The sequence below is a fragment of the Stigmatopora argus genome, chromosome 7 (genome assembly GCF_051989625.1).
Source record: "Stigmatopora argus isolate UIUO_Sarg chromosome 7, RoL_Sarg_1.0, whole genome shotgun sequence".
Taxonomy (NCBI): Eukaryota; Metazoa; Chordata; class Actinopteri; order Syngnathiformes; family Syngnathidae; genus Stigmatopora; species Stigmatopora argus.
The window spans coordinates 18,744,142-18,761,166 of record NC_135393.1 but is presented as its reverse complement, the minus strand read 5'-3'; the positions used below and the strand labels follow the sequence as shown (position 1 = coordinate 18,761,166).

Genomic DNA, 17,025 nt, shown 5'->3' with positions numbered 1-17,025 from the left:
TTTAACTAAAGTTTTAAGATGCAATGAAGTTACTCCTTATTTAAAAATGTTTTTTTCCATTTTAAAACATCTAGACATTTATATATCAATGTACAAAACAAATTAATCCTTCATAGACTGGTCACTGAAGTGCACACCTATTTAAAAACGGTCACTTTTGACCTTTACCCTTTATAAGGCAGATGACTTTTCTCACAACAACAACAAAAATACTAAATACTATTACCAATTATTATTCATCATTACTGTATTTTTATGTTCTAAATACATTTATAAATGAATACAATGTTAATTAAAAAAAAACTAAAATGAATAACGCATAAATAAAATAGTAAGACTCATCAGGGTTAAAAAAAAAATGTGCATGAAAGGGTAATAATATCCAAATATTTTTTTTGAATGACCAAGAATAGGCATGTCTTCAACTTTGAGAGTCCTAACCTCAAAACAGAGGCGCCAAATCCTTTCATTGGGGCACATTGAAGGTCACCCTCCGAATTCTGCCTAGCGACAAACCTTCCATTCCTAAATTCACTGTCTTTCTCAAATCCAACAGGCAGCGAGAAAAACAACTTCCCGCTCGTTTCAACCTGCCGGCCAGCGGGGCGGCCCGTGGAATGCGAGCAGGCGTCGACAAGCAAGAAAAAAAAAGTTGCGTCACACCCGAGTGACTGGTCTCGGTCTCGGCGTGGGTGCGTCGTCTTGCTTTGTCATCTTCTCTTCTCTTCCTCCCGTGGACGCCAGTCAGAGGGCCAGGAAGTTGCGATGCTGTGACCCAAAACACGACGCGATGGCAACATTTCCGCCCCGAGGCCTTCTTCTTTCGGCGACATGAGAGGGCGAGGATGGCGAGGAGGGCGAGGAGGGCGAGGAGGGCGAGGAGGGCGAGGAGGGCGCACCCCGCCATCGCTGCTCCTGTTGTGGCTCCTGGCGAGCACCTGGATTGGAACAGGTAAGAACTTTAAGCCTTTTTTTCAATTCTATTCCAGTATAATTCAAATCCTCCCTCAAAAGCACTCATTTGACTCTTCTTCATCTCACAGACAATTTTATACAATAGAATCATCACTTTTTGGTTAAAAAAAAAAGAAATCAAAATAGTTTTCAATATGAACTTGGACAAACAGGTTTAGAAACTGCTTATGACTGAATTACAGGGAAAAAAGAGGGGATTGCGCAACGTTTAGATGTGCTGTCATTTATATTTATGGATATATTTGCATTTTATTGTAAGTGGTCAGGTATATTGGGGATGGTAAATTGAATTTGAATGCTTTTGCGCTGACTGGTTTGCCACTTTTATACCGTTGTACATCTTATTTTGACAGTTCTTTGTATGTAACTAGCTATTAGTGGTATTTTTGCGGGTACTTTTAGCGGTATTGCAATCTTTTTTATTTTGGTTGCGAGTGTGCAACAGGAAGTGCCGAGTTCCTGTATGTTGTGACTCAAAAAAAAGGACGTACTGTGATTGCGGCAAGGAACGGACGGACAGGTCGCGTAATGCGTCAATGAGGCGCAATTGACGTATCGGCAATAGCAGAATTGAAAGAAAGCGTACAAAAGTGCACGTTTTGGATGCCATTAATGTTTAGTTTCATGCCATTGACGCCGATAGATGTCTTACTTGTATGGCAAAGCAAAAAGCAGATGTTAATAATCTCAGTTTTCTTTTATTTTTTTATTAAGATAATTATCTGCTTTCATGGAGGACTTCAAATTTAAAAAAAAGATGATAATAAAAGGAATATTTTTAGTTTTTCCCTTTTTTGGGTCAAATTATGGTTTAAAAAATAAAAAGTATTATTGTGTTTAAAATAGAATGTTGACTATTAAATCGGATTGGAAAATAGTTCTAAATTATTAATATTTTTAGTTTTTTAAAGGTATATTATATAAAAAAAACTTGAAGAAAATAAAAATACAGATTTTTTTTAATGTTGTTTTCAATTGAATAAAATATTGAATATTTCCACGTTTTTATTTTTGAAAAAAATGAAAATGAGTTCAATATATTTTGACAGAGAAGGCGTTCTTGTTACTATGTGTACTGTACGTGACTTTTTGTTGTTGTTATTGTTGTTTTAGTGTGGAGCCAATACGAGGACCCCGAAGAAGAAAGCCCACCAGACGAAGAAGTGACAGAAGAAATTGAGGACGGCGTGGAAAACTTAGGTTTGACTTGCTACAATTGGGAAATAAAAAGAAATGTCACCTGATCATGTTATTATACGTACGCAGAGTCGACGTTATCACCTGAGGACGTCTTGACGTCCGAAAGCATACCCGCCCAAGATGTCGACCCCAATTTAGGTAAAAAAAAATGACGTTCTACTCACTTTTTTATTTTTTCAATTTTAATTTTGATCTGATTTTTCCTAAGATTTGCCGCCAGAAGATAAAACTGAAGATCTTGGCTCGGGAGTGGACAACGCTGGTACAATATTTCATAGTTTTTAACCTATTTCATTTCATATTATTAATTACAGATGTTTTTTATTTATTTATCTACTGTACAAAAAACTTTTTTTACAGTTAATTCATTCTATACTTGATTTCTTAAGATCCATCATCTGATCTTTTCATTTAATATATTTTTTACCTGTTTTAATATGTATGCACTAAAGATTAAAAGAAGTAACAAAATAAAACCTAAATAATAATAATTGACAGCAATCCTAGATATATAGGCACCAAAAGCATATTTTTTAAAATTTCCAAATATTTAATATATATTATTTTCAACATTTTTAATAACATAAGATCCATCACAAAGTATGTGTTAATGTTTAATGTAAAATATCTGATCTTTTAATTTAATATATTTTTTACAGTTTTAATATTTAAGCACTAAAAATAAAAAGTAACGAAATAAAACCTAAATAATAATTGACAGCAATCCTAGATATTTAGGCACCAAAAGCATTTTTTTTAAATTTCCAAATATTTAATATATCTTATTTTCAACATTTTTAATAAATTAAGATCCATCACAAAGTATATGTTAATGTACAATATCTGATCTTTTAATTTAATATTTTTTTTACAGTTTTAATATGTAAGCACTAAAGATAAAAAATAAGTAATGGAATAAAAACTAAATAATGATAATTGACAGCAATCCTAGATATGTAGGCACCAAAAGCATTTTTTAAATAAAAAACAAACAAACATATTTTCATCATTTTTTTTTCTTTTTTTTCCCCTTTTATTTTTATCTTTCAATGTCACATTTAATAAGATTGATATTTTTATTTTTTTTCAAAATACTCCATGTGTTTTTATTATTTCATATAATTTGGTGTATTTTTTATGGACGCGGGTCACCATCGCCGTCCATCAAAGATGGCCGCTAACCGTGTCCGTTTTGGGCGTGGCGTTTCAGAAGACGGCACGGACGAGCCCGAACCGGCGGACTCGACGTCGCCCCCCGTCAACGAGGACATCCCGAGCATCACCATCATCCTCATCCCGGTGGCGCTGGTGGTCTTCGTGGCGGTGGTGCTCGCCTTCGCCCTCTTCCTCCGGCGCCGCTTCAAAATGGAGGCCGCCGTGGCAGGTGCGACGTGAAGCCGTCTCGACCGCGTGGCGCCTTTGGCCATGGCGCCCTCAACAATTTATTTTCCCCTTTTCAGAAGCCAGGAAGGACGATCCGTACCTGGACGGCTCCAGCGCCGAAAAAGTGCCAATGTGTGTAGTACCTACCTCACCAGTTCTACTTATTTATTCCCCCGTACAAAAAATATAGAGTAAAGTCCTTGCCAGTATCAATACTGACAATACGGTGCATTTTCGGGGTTTTACAGGTCACTTTCGGTGCTTTTGAATCACTTCCTATTCATTTTGGGACCGTCCCCACTCACTTCCTGTGCAGTAAGCCAACAGGAAGTGACCCAGAAAGCCCCCAAATAAACAGGAAATGGCTTAAGTTACCCCAAATTAACTCATTGGCTGTCATTAACAATGCTGCATGTCCAAATCATTTTGACTGGGAAAGGGGGAATGAACATGGGTCACTTCCTGTGCATTTTAGGTCACTTCCGGTGCTTTTGAATCACTTCCTATTCATTTTGGGACAGTCCCCACTCACTTCCTGTGCAGTAAGCCAACAGGAAGTGACCAGAAAGACCGCAAATCAACAGGAAATGGCCTTAAGTTACCCCAAATTAACTCATTGGCTTTCATTAACAATGCTACATGTCCAAATCATTTTGACTGGAAAAGGGGGAGTGAACATGGGTCACTTCCTGTGCATTTTAGGTCACTTCTGGTGCTTTTGGATCACTTCCTATTCATTTTGGGAGTCCCCAGTCACTTCCTGTTCAGTAACCCAACAGGAAGTGACCCAGAAAGCCCCTAAATCAACAGGACATGATGAAAAATCAACAGGAAATGACCTTAAGTGACCCTAAATTAACTCATTGGTTGCCATTGACACCACTACATGTCCAAATCATTTTAAACGGGATACGCCGTGTGAATACGGGTCACTTCCTGTTCATTTTAGGGCATTTGGAGGTACGAGATTTGGATTGATTTGCATTTGTTACATGTAGGCCTATGTTTGAAGAAGACGTTCCTTCCGTGTTGGAACTGGAGATGGAAGAACTGGACCAATGGATGATCAAAGATCACGTCACCACCACGCCAACGTAGCGGGCTAGCACCTCCCACAAAGGTGACTGTTGATTCCTGGAATCCTCCCAAATTTGAGAGTTGACTGAAATGTGTAGATAACAATGTAAAAAAAAAGGACCTGGAACGTAGACAATGTTATCTTCATGTTGTAAAGTTCTATTTTTGAAGCTGGCTTTATTGATTTTGAGGCCTTTGATGCTGAATGATTGGACAGGGAGTTGGAAGACGTGGAATGTTTGGGTTGGGGTCAAGAAGGACGTGCTTTTGGCTCAATGTTTATTCATCGAGCGCCATGGACGGTGATAGGCGTCCAATCCGTTTGGAGGATTCGGCCGTGGAAATGAAAGCCAAAAAAAAGGAGAGCATGCTGGGAAGAAATGGTTTGCTGTTCACACGCCAAGAAAAAAAAATGCATATTTGAGCTATACTAGTAATAAACTCATTTTAATACATAGAAGGATGAATGGACGTCACGTTATTGGATATATATGTCATTGTCAAAAGCGCAAATGAAAGAAACTATTTTTTACTGGTATCATTTTAGATTATTCAGACCCTTATTATTGTTACTGAGGATCAGGAGTGCAAAAATCAAATATATACACTATTGATTAATGTATAAATTTCACTATATATAGTATTTACACGTATTAATGTCATCATTTGTAATAATTTATTTCACTTTTTAGGACATTTGATTGACGGCAATTTATTTTTAAAATGATGGCTTTAAATTGTTTATGATTAACCTTTTGGAATACTATAAATAAACTATTCTGAATGGTCAATTTACAAATAAAATGCCTTAATTCGCCTTCAAAATAATTTTGAGCATCCCAAATATAGTAAGTAAATACCCCAAAATTAAACACTTTATTTATCCAAAATTAAAAATTCCTTTTGTCAGAGTTAAACGAAAAATATATATACTACTACCTACATCACGATCTTTTGTCAAGCTAATACTAAACACAAAGCATGCGTCGTTTCCATGCGCCTGTTCGGAAGCAAGCTCTGGCGTCATAGCCACGCGACGACCATTAGTCAAGCCAGAGCAGCCGAAAGCTAGCGGTAGCGGTTAGCGGCACCCAACGCCGAACGGCTCCTGTCTGACAAGCCGTTTGCTCCCGCTAAGCCGCACGCCGTCCGTTCCCGTCACAAACACGGCCCGTGACGGAGCCGAAGCGACCCCGCGTTCTCCGCCCGCCTCCCGGCCCCGACCGCTTTGAGCCCCGCGCTTCCCACTAGCGCTGCTTTTTTTTCCACTAGCACCCCCGCGCGGACGTATGCTAAGTTAGCCGGTGACGCTAACGTGGTCGCCCCTGTACCAGTGCGCGACGCACCGGGTTAATCAGACGAGAGCCCTCGAGGCTTGGGCACCGTCCCACCGGAGCCTCGCGGCGTTTGCTCGCCGCAACCAATGAGGATATCTGGCCCCGGTTACGAGGCCGCAAGGAGTTCCCGGAGAGGCCCGTCGTCCCCGGCCGTCAGAGGTAAGCGCACTCGGGCATTTTCCACGCACGCACGCACGAGAGCCGAGCCGGGGAGCGAGGCTCCACTTAACTGGGCCTTCCTTGCGTCTTAGCGTTAGCTTGCTAACTGTAGCCCGCTCGTCCAAAAAGGATACATTTACTCCTCTTTTGCCTCAAATTAAATTCAATTTCTTGCTCCTCGGTGTCTTTTACAATTCGGCGTCACTTTGGAAGAAAAAACTGCGTTCCTTATACTTTTGTTAAACTCTGACTAACTTTGTTCCAACAAGTTGAACTCGTGTTGTTGTTGCTCGGGACCAATACACTCCATTTGGGCTCAATTTGATAAACACGGTCGACATTTAAACTGAGAGGACTGGTTGTTGAATGCTAATCTTTCAGTGACATTGACGGCGATAAGCGTCCAATCCTTTTTTGGCTGGAAGGGCTGGCAAAAATAGATCGTCTAGCGTCGTCAATGGTAACAAATAAGTTGAAAAGGAAGCGCGACTTTTGATCTGATCCGGCTTTAGTGCTGCACCCTTTATGATGTCAACAATTTTGCGAGCTTTATGATGTAATAAATGTGGCTGCCATCCCCCCCACTTGAGACGGATTGGACGCCTCCTCGTGATTAACTCGTTTAAAGAATATTAATTTATTGTAGCCACGTGATGAGATGTCTATCAAAGTTGTTAACGCTGAAAAGTTAATAGTATAAAAATTCTTACATATTTTCAATGTTTATTGCGTTTTGTTATACATTCTTATAGATTTATAAACAAAGGGGAAAATCAATACAATAATCAATTAAAACCGAGGTAAAGCAGCATAATCCTATTTTATTGATTGGGGAAAAAGGTCTAGATAAAATATTTAAAAGCAAAATAATTGTATTATTTTTAAACTTTATTCAAAGAAAAGAATGCCGTTAATATTAGTTTCCTCTATTTTTTTAAAGTTAATTGTCTATAGACAATGTAAAATGCTATTTTAGCTCTTAAAAGTAAATATTTTTGTATTTTGATTTTCAGCTCCACCTTAAAAAAGGGCGAAAATAAGGATTATATTTTGAAAAGGTGTAGGACATGTCCCTAAATATTTTAGTAAGCCCTGTAAATTATTTAAAGTTTTAATGTATTTTTAAGTCAATCAATGGCCTGGAATTCGAGTGCAAAAAAAAATATGCGGTGGGGACGCGAGAGTTAAGTAAGGAAGGAAGGAAGTTGATTGAATTGTCGTCACCAGAAGACGTTTCGACTCTTGGCCTTTGGAAGACATTTGAGAAGAGAAAGACGCTTGTTAAAAGCAACCCACCATTTGTCTCCCTTCACTCCAAGAAAAAAAGAATTGCCTCATTTCCCCTTTGCTTTCACAGCTCAGGATGGAGAAAACAGAGAAAGATGGTTCCCCCCCCAAAAAGCAAAAATGACCCAAGTTCCACTCTAGAAAAAAACATATTATTTAAAAATAATATGACGTCTTCATTGTTTCCCTACCGTTAGTTTTAACAAAACTAGTTCCCAAAGTTCTCTTAGTTTTGGACATTTTTACTCATAACGTACGGACCAAAAAAAGCTAATCAGTTAAAAAAAAAAAAACAGAAAAATCAATTGTCTTCACATGATGTATTGATGCAAAGAGAAAAAGCAAATATTATATTGGCGTCATTATCTAGGGTCGTCTCATTTTCTTCCAGAAATTAGTCAATGTTAACATGTTTTGATCACCCTAAAAATACATTTAAAAAACATAATAAGGAAAAACAGCTGTTTTTTTTTTCATGTGAATTATTGGAAACATAAGAATAGCGACTGACATTTCTCCTTTTGTTTTTAATTAAAAGATGAATACAATAGAGAGAATAAATATTTATTTTTATTTAATAAAATAAGAATAGCTGATGTTTTTTCATATTTAATTTTTAAATAAATAGAAAAAATACACAAGCGAAATATATTTGCAGAAATAGAATAGCCAGTGTATTTTTTGTTTTGTTTTTGTTTGTAAAATACTAAAACAAAACGCTACTGTTATTTCAGGTCGTATTTTATAACATAAAAACTGTGTGTGTGGGGGGGACCATAAATAATATATATATATATATATATATATATATATATATATATATTTATTTATTTATTTATTTATTTATTTGTGGTCCCCCCCCCCCCAAATATATATATATATATACACACAGTTTTTATCTTAAAAAATACGACCTGAAATAACAGTAGCCTTTTGTTTTAGTATTTTACTATATATATAAATCGACAACTTTTCTACTATTTGTTTCAACATGTTTTGACCTATCAGTAAATGGTAAAATTGACTAGCCCCCTCTAGTGTTAAAGATGAGGACTGGAGGCTGGAGGCTTTCCTCTTGTAGTGCGGGCCACATGCAAGCGATATTTTTCAGGGTTTGCTGCCGTCCAGTTTGGACACGCTGGCCTGTCCGGACTGGACGGGGATCTGAAAGACAGACAGACGGATGGACAGCCGGGAGATCACTTGAAGTGGCGCAAAGTCTATTAGAGACGGATAATCCCTCGCTAACAGTCAAAGCCAACTAGGCGAGCGAGCGAGCGAACGCGTGGCTTTCTTTGCTGTTTGACGAGGGAACCGCGCTTAAATTAAAAAAGATCAAATAAAAGGGGACACCCCTCCCCCTCTTCCCAGGTCAATCTAAGGTGTTGGTTTTGCGCTTGTTCCTCGCCGCGATCTCCACCGACCGCGTTGCAATTTCAAGGTCAGGAAATGACCGTGCCGGGCGGCTCTGTTGGCTTATGGGAGTTGCCATGGCAGCGGCGTGTCGATCAGGGCCGCCCGCCCGCCACCGCCGCTTCTTTCCCCGTTGAATGCCTTCATCGCCACTACGCGTCACGTCCATTTTAAGTGGGGGGCTGCTAAAAAAAATAGCACGCAGAAATGATCTTATTTATTTTTTGCCCTGTTGATATTTTGCTCCTCGGCCACCAGGTGGCAGTATAACATACATTGAGGGGAGTGGCTTTCACTTGCGAATTTCAGCGTGGATTTTCACGCTTTTATGAACTAAGAAAAATGTAAAAAATAAATAAATAAATAATTCAAGGCAGAAAAAAAACGTGAAGAAATGAATTTGCGATAAGTGAAGTCACAATAAGCAATAAACTATTGTTTAATTGTCAGTCTGGACGTGTTGCGCCATCATTTGTTTCATTTCCACGTTGCTCTTTTTCAATCGCAGGCGCCGTGACCCTCTGATGACCCCGAGGACGACGAGGGCGCCACTGACGGGGCATCTGCGCGCGGGGGACGTCCACGCGCCCGGGTCGGCGTCCCGAGCCGAGACCGGCGCTCGCGCCCTCGGCGAACATCGGCGAGGGGAACTGTGAGTAAAGTTTCTATTTGTTTATTTTGGAGAAAAAAATCTGTCGCCAGCTGTGACATTTTATATTGCGATTGATCTGCTTCAATAATATCAATTTGTCATTATTTGTAAAAAGGTGGGTAACACTTATGTGAGGTTTATTTTTGAATTGACATTAAGATGAAGCAAATACATCAAGTAGTGCTGCAACCTAAAACTAGCCAGTGTAAACATAACAAGCACCGCAGAAAACACAATTTTTCTCAAATTTCCCCATATTTATCTCTTAATAATTGTGACTAACGGTTTTGACTTGTTCGATTGAGTTAGCATCGATAATAATGGAGTATTGCTCTTGGAATGAATTGTCCTGTGCGAATGTGATGCTTTTTTTCCCAGTTGTTGCATGCATTAATCCCATACGGTTGGTAGGGGGAGCCAATGGGCTAAGTTAACGAACATCTTGATGTTTATTAGTACATTAATAATACGTTAACATAGGCCAAATTCTATTATCGATGTCCATTTTATTTTGTTTCATATTTTGATAAACTAGTGTCTTTTTTTACTTTGGTTTTCTGATTTTAAAATAATTTTTCGATGCTCGTGGCCATGTCTGGGCTACATTAATATATATTATGGGGGTTAATGTATATCGTCAAGTCAGCCGTTATAAGTTATTTTTCAAAAGATGTACTTTTGAGCAAAAAAAAAAAAGCGCCCAATCAGCTCACACGCCGTGGTTAACGCGGCTGCGCCCTCTTTGCTCGCTCCTCTGGCGCGGCGGCGGCGACCACTTTGCTCCACGGATCAATACGCCGAGGCGCTGAGCTGACATGCTGGAAAGCAATATTCATAAATAATGGAGCGCTTGGCGAGGAACGGACTCGCACGCCAAATTGGATGCTCGCTCACCAACTCGTCTCTGGGCCTCCCGCTCGCTCGCTCGCAATAGATTGAGCGTCCATCGAAGGGAGCCCGAGTTGTTCGTTCGATGAACCCCGCCCCGTCGCGGGGTGGGGCGGGGCCTTCTTGGAAGTTAGCCCACTTGGAAAGCGCTGAGTGCAATAATAGTCTGTCCTTTGCGGATCAAAATTAAAGGGTGACCAATCCTCACCCACTAAATCCAAATCTTTTTCATTTTTTAAATAATAAAGCGGCTCAGAAAATGGAGGAAAAAAAGTTTTAATGATGCCTCAACATTAGGTTGCGCCGATAGCATTTTTTGCCTCATGACAGGCCTGGCTTTTTACATTTTTTATTTTTTATTTTTGCTGTTAAATTACTGCACACTCGCCCGTAAAGTTATTGGTTATGTGGGTTGGCAGGGTTGGACGTCGACTAGTGACAAACTCGTTTGGATTTACAACACAAGCATGAAAAGACCTTGATCGGTCGCCCCTACCAACATGGCCGCCCCGACGGGGCCATATTGTTCAAGGCCACGTTCCCTTGACGTTATAATCAAGTCATAACTGCCCTTTTTAAAGTTGATTTGATCAATGTCAACGCACGTGATGGCGCTCGATGCCCGACCCATTTGAAGCGGGAACTGAAAATCCCTTTCCACGCCCCTGCCAAAATGGCCTCACGGCCACCATGTTGGTAAGGGCAAGGTAGTCCTAGCGAGCTCGTTCCTTAAACGTGTCGCTCTATAAAAGTAGCCAAAGATGGCGTCGGCGCTTAGCAGAAGTTTTGATTGTTTTGTAAGTAGGGCCCATTAGTATTTAGGTCAGACGGCTTTTCACTTTATTTTCAGAGACTCCGCTTGCCACATGTACCAACGTTTAATCAACTTTGCACGCTCTTTATCTTTGGTTACGCTTTTTTTTTTTCTCCCCTCCGGCGGCCGTCCTTCATCAGTTGCCTAAAAGCTGATAATAAAAATATCACCAAATCGTCTGATCCACTGGTGTCAAAGTGGCGGCCCGGGGGCCAAATCTGGCCCACCACATCATTTTGGGTGGCCCGAGAAAGTAAAGCATGAGTTTTAGGACCAAATTCAAATGAAGATTAAAGAGGTAGTATTTCCTGATTTTTCCTTTTTTAAATCAATATTTGCATTTTTTTGCTTTTTGTTTTTTTAGTTCAAAAAGCATTTTGGGAAATCTAAAAATATAAAAAAATATTTTGTTTTCCACTTTTATAGTGAACATCATTAAAAATATGTATATTGTGTCCTTTTTTGAAATATAAAAACAAACGATTAAAAGACGCTTTCCCTTGCTATGAAAAAACGATGAAATAAACATTGTTTTAAATCTATCAAAAATGAAATATTTAGGATTTTAATCCAGTACTTTTAATCCGACCCCCACGCCCTCCCCCCAAAAAATATATCTAAATATTATCTCTAAAATGGTCCGGGCCACCTGAAATCAAGTTGACGTTAATGAACCAACCCGAGTTTGACGCCGTTGGTCTCATCGAAAAACATCTTATGGTTCTTGTGGCTTGTTTCATGGCTAGCCGGGCTTTTCCCGACACAATGGTGGCATTGGGGGGGGGGGGGGGGGGGGGGGGAATAATCAATCACCGTAATGCTGGAGCTATTAATATCACGCCACTCGCTACAGTGCGCCGCTTCCTTTTCGCAGAGAGAGCGAGGGAGTCGTCTCCCGGCCTTCCAGGCATCCGGTTACTACCAGCAAGATTGTTGCCATCCGCTAGTGCGCCACAAACGCAGAACGTTAGGTCTTTGGCGGCCTTTGATGACGCTAGGAGTCCAATTCATTGGAACCGGGAGGGGCGGCGGCAGTGGAACGCATTGGTTCCGTCGCCGCCAGCCCTCCCAGGTCCCGTGAATTGCACGTTTCGGCACCACCGGTGGCAGTAAAAAGTAGGTTAATTGTTAATGAGTTAAACACAAGTTCTTTGCATTGTTTTTTGTGGGGTTTTTTTTTTGCTTAAAAAATTGCCTTTCAGCATTTGTCACCAATTGTTTTCCATTTGTAAACGTCGAAAAAATATCAACACCTTTTGCTAATATAGGTGTAGGCAGTAGAGCTGAGAAACGATAACGATAATTAGCGTGAAATAATTTTTGTCAACGATAATATTAAAAACTCGATAAAAAATCGATCATTTAAAACTGTAATTACACCACCCGACCATCACCGATGATGGGGGCGCTGTTGAGAGATGCTTGCTAGTTCCAGACCAATGCTCAGGAAGAGGACGATGTTTTTTGATATCAAGTACAATTTTTTTAATTTCTTTTATTGTAACGGAAAATGACCAACAAATAGTAAATGTTACTTTGCCGACATCTACTGGCGAAAAAGAATATAGCAACGCTGTAACTCTTGTGCTGTACCCTTGATTCAATCATCATTTTTTTCAGTTACAAATACAGTTTATATGCCAGGAAATACGGTAGCAATCTGCAAAACTAATTGTGAAACGCTCCCGAAGTCGGCCATTTTCCTCCAAACGAAAACAGCAAAACGTAATCCGGCGCCCGCTTCCTACTTACAAAGTGGCTTCGGTTTCCGCCGCCGAGCCTCCCTCCCCTCCGACGCCGGCGCCGGCGCCGGGGGGCTCGGATGTCATTCTCCGAGCCGCCGCGCCACGCCGACGAGGTTAGCGTCCTCGTCGCGCGGCTCCCCTCGCCGCGCGCGTCTTTGCCGCCGCCACTCCCCGCGTTTACGCGCCGGCGGAAGGAGCGCCCGCCGTCCCCCATTATGCCAAAAAGCCGCGGCGAGTGAGGACGTACCCGTCGGACGAAAGAGCGCTTTTGTCGGCAGCGCCGGTCATGAGCGACTGGACGTGCGGCTGCGGCGCCCTCTCCTCCCTGATGAAGAGGCTGGGTCGCGCGGCGTGCTGCTCGGAAGTCCTCTCCGAGCAGCTGCGGCGGCTGCTCTCCGCCGCCGACCGACCCTCCGGGTCCAAGGTAAAGGGGGCGCCGGAACGTAGCAGCAAAAGTTTTCAACGTTAAAAGTCGGACATTTTAACTTTTTTTTTAAGACGATGGGTCGCTTCTTGCTGATTTGGGTTGTTTTTCTGCTGATTACGCCTTGTTTTATGTCACTTTTTATTGATTTTTTTTCCTCTTCTGCCAGATCACTTTGACTGCTGTTGTTTTTTTCATTGTATTTATTTATTTTTGGCCAGTTTCAGTTGACATACTATTGATTAAGAGGGGTCGGATGCTAAATCTTGACCAATAACAGGTCACCAACTGATATGAAGGCAGTTTTGAGCGGATCCCAGTTGTTTTCTTAGTGATATTTATTGTTAGAGTTAGGGATTTTTAGTATGTCTTTTGTTCATTTTTTGATAGATAGCAGCTCACTTTCTGGAGATTTAGGGACATTTAAGATAGTTATTGTTCATTTGGGGCCAGACTTTGATGTTTTTGGTGAACTTTGTGTCAAATTTTGGACAATTCAAGGCCACCTCCTGCTGTTTGTTCATTGTTGGTCACTTTCTCAAGATTTGCGGCAACGTCAAATCACTCATTTAATTTTGACCAGGTCCCAGTCATTCATTTCCTCAGGATTTTTTGGGCACTTGTATCGTACAAGCCGACCAGAAATGTTTTGTTTGAATGGCAGCGCCAGCCTTGACACTTGAAACTCTTTTGCCCACAACAATCGGCGCCTATTTCTCTTTCTCCAAAGTCGTTTTTACCGGAAAAGTGGCCGAGTCTTGGCGTTTTCCAGACCCCGATTTTAACTATTCATAGCCCTTCCGCCCGGGAGGTCCCCAGGGGCGGGGGTAGGGGGGGATCCGCAATCGGAGATCCGACTAATGCTTCCCGCCGCAGCCTAAAAGGAGACGGACGGACGACCAAACATTGTCCTCAAAGTCAAACCCGTCCGGGAAGTGTTTTCTCCTTCGGCTTTTGGTCCCGTCAAAATGAACCTGTGCCCACGTTAAAATGCTTTTTAAAAGCCGATAACGTTGGGGAAATCAATGAAAAGCCGCCACAGGATTTTTAGTATTAGATATGTTATGAATGTTGTGCAATGGCTTTATCAAAAAATGGGACCTACCATATTTCCACGCGCATAAGACGCCCCGCGTATAAGCCACACCCTTAAAATTGCCTTAAAATGGTTGAATTTGACAATTTCTCTCGCGTATAAGCCTCCCCCTGACTCACAATTTCCACCTCCATATTCATGGTTTTAATAGGGAGTACAAATATGTTACTTTGAAGGGAAAATCTTTTTTTTTAAATCATGTGGTATTTCTGAGATACCGTTTGAATCAAAGGCGCAGTTTTAGGGTCAATATTATAAAGAATGAATTCATCCAGTAATGTATGTAAAAGTGTTGTTTTTTGTTGTTGTTGTTGTTGTTCCAGCATGTCCAGAAAAGCTTCTCCTCGTCAGACAGCTTAGCGAAGGTGCACGAGGTCGCAAGCTGGCTTTTGGAAATGAACCAGGATCTGCTGTCGGGGGGCAGCAACGGCAGGCGCGGTCGGGCTTCGGGGGGGCCGCCCGCAGGTAGCGCCGCCGCCCGAGGGCCCCGCCGCCCGCCCCAAGACGACGACCAAGACGATGACGGCGGTGGCGGTGGCGGAGGCGATGGCGAGCGTGTGAACCGGGTGCTCGAGGACCACCGGCATCCGCCGCGGCAGGTAACGAACAGGCCTTCCTTTTCGTTCAGAATGCGCGAAACTCGTCATTTTAGGCGATATTTGTTATGTTACGTTTGGGGGGAACAGAAAATATTTTTAAATAGTCTTAAGAGAAAACGGATTATGGATTTTTCATCTGACGTAATAATAAAGATGACAAATAATCAGCCATCCATTTGAATACAAAAAAGTCTAAAACAAAATTCAATTCAATTTTAAAAAAAGCAAAAAAATATTTAAAGCAATTGATTGAACGTAAAATAAATATATATATTTTATCTTTTTCTTTAATTTATTTCAAGTGATCTATATACATTTTAAAAAATAAATTTAAATATGAATATATTTAAAAAAATACTATGAGTTTCAAAGATAATTGAGACCATATCAATGTTTGGGAAAAAACACTAAACTAATTCTAACTGCGCATAAACCGTATTAAAAAATATTCATAAATAGTCTAAGAGAACATTTCAATTATTCATGCATCCATTTGAATTAAAAAGAAGTTAGTGACCGTTTTTCCTAAAAATAATTAATCCAGAATATATCTTTAAATTTTTTTTATTGAACATAATATAAAAATGTATCTTTTTTTTCTGTTTAACCTTTTTTTATTCATTTTTAAGTGTTTAGATGCATTTTTAAAAATGGATTTAAATATGAACTTATTTTAAAAAAATACTATTATGAGGATTTGGGACCATATCAATATGTAAACCGTATTAATAACGTTTTTTTTGCTCCCCTCACAGTCGGAGGAGTCGTCCTCCCCCCGGCCGGACACGGACCGAGGGCCCGGCGAGTCGGCCCCGAGCAACGGCCCCTCGGGCGAAGGCCCCCCCGACAAGGCGACCCGGGGAGACAGGGGCCCCCGTTGGCCGTGGCGCTCCGAGGACGGGCGGCGAACGCGGGGGGACGACGAGGAAGACGACGACGACGAGGACGAAGAAGAGGAAGAGGAGGAGGACAACAACAACGGTGACGCTCGCCGGGAGGAAGACGAGGAGAGGACCGCGGGAGGGCCCCCAAACAGGGCCCAGGTGCCCACCGTGGTGGGGGGGCAAATGGAGGAGATGGATGGCGAGGAAGAGGAAATGGAGGAAATGGACCAGGACAGCGACAGTTTTGAGCACTCGGCCGAAAGCGGCCGCGACGGGGAGGAAGAGGATGAGGATGACGACGATGAAGAAGGAGAAGAACGAGGAGAGGAAGGCCTGATGTCTCCCGCCGTCGCTGCAAACAACGTCCACTCAAACCAAAGCTCCTCCCATAAAAAGGTAGGCGAAAGTCCTTTTTTTTCCTCATAATGTCGGGTTGGCGCCCTCTGGCGGGCAAGGTTTGTCACTGCAGTTTTGTGCTCTTTAAATTGTCTCAGAAGATTGATTAGGGCTGCTAATGATGACTTTAGTAACATGTTTCAAAATGAAAAGTTTTATTTTGAGGAATAGGTACTCTTAAAATATGATTTTACAGAATGTAAACATATAAGGTTATACATAAGGCCATTGTTTTTAACCCCAACTACGAAAGTAAAAGTTAAATGCAGTAAAGCAAGGGTTTCAGACTCGGGTTGGTTCGCGGGCCGCTTTAACGTCAACTCGATTTCACGTGGGCCGGACCATTTTAGATATAATATTTAGATTTTTGGGGGGGATTAAAAATCCTGAATAATCCGTTTTTTATAGATCTAGAACAATGTTAATTTGAGCTTTTTTAAAATACATTTTTAGATTTTACAAAATGATTTTTGAACTAAAAACACAGAAAAAATTGATTAAAAAAAATGACTATTGATTTAAAAGGGGGGAAATCAGGAAATGTCATATGCATCTATACTCTTCATTTTAATTTGATCCTAAAACAGAAAGTCACAAGGCACTCATGATTGACTTTCCCGGGCCACACAAAATGATGCGGCGGGCCAGATTTGGCCCCCGGGCCGCCACTTTGACACATGTGCAGTAAAAAGTAAA

The 17,025-nt window shown here is 41.1% G+C and overlaps 2 protein-coding genes across 6 annotated transcripts in view; both read left to right on the top strand.

Annotated features, from left to right (window-relative positions):
* Nucleotides 1-540: 540 nt before the first annotated feature.
* Nucleotides 541-4,900, top strand: tmem154 (transmembrane protein 154). Of its 4 annotated transcripts, none has more exons than XM_077604749.1 (8): nucleotides 541-651; nucleotides 745-952; nucleotides 2,089-2,175; nucleotides 2,242-2,313; nucleotides 2,384-2,437; nucleotides 3,386-3,559; nucleotides 3,636-3,690; nucleotides 4,557-4,895. In XM_077604749.1, the coding sequence occupies exons 2-8, from the start codon at nucleotides 832-834 to the stop codon at nucleotides 4,654-4,656; spliced, it is 663 nt and encodes a 220-aa protein (XP_077460875.1). In that variant the 5' UTR covers nucleotides 541-651; nucleotides 745-831; the 3' UTR covers nucleotides 4,657-4,895. The 4 variants fall into 4 exon arrangements, with proteins under 4 accessions (XP_077460875.1, XP_077460876.1, XP_077460877.1 ...); XM_077604750.1 differs by lacking the exon at nucleotides 541-651 and having other exon boundaries at nucleotides 672-952; nucleotides 4,557-4,678; nucleotides 4,827-4,900; XM_077604751.1 differs by lacking the exon at nucleotides 541-651 and having other exon boundaries at nucleotides 672-952; nucleotides 3,389-3,559.
* Nucleotides 4,901-5,641: 741 nt separating this feature from the next.
* Nucleotides 5,642-17,025, top strand: part of fbxw7 (F-box and WD repeat domain containing 7) — a 47,963-nt gene continuing 36,579 nt past the window's right edge. The window contains exons 1-4 of one of the 2 annotated variants that reach the window (XM_077605444.1): nucleotides 5,642-6,131; nucleotides 9,340-9,483; nucleotides 14,774-15,049; nucleotides 15,805-16,329. In XM_077605444.1, coding sequence (XP_077461570.1) covers nucleotides 14,846-15,049; nucleotides 15,805-16,329 — 729 coding nt within the window. In that variant the 5' untranslated portion in view covers nucleotides 5,642-6,131; nucleotides 9,340-9,483; nucleotides 14,774-14,845. The remainder of the gene's footprint in view (nucleotides 6,132-9,339; nucleotides 9,484-14,773; nucleotides 15,050-15,804; nucleotides 16,330-17,025) is intronic. The other variant, XM_077605445.1, reaches the window with a different exon arrangement.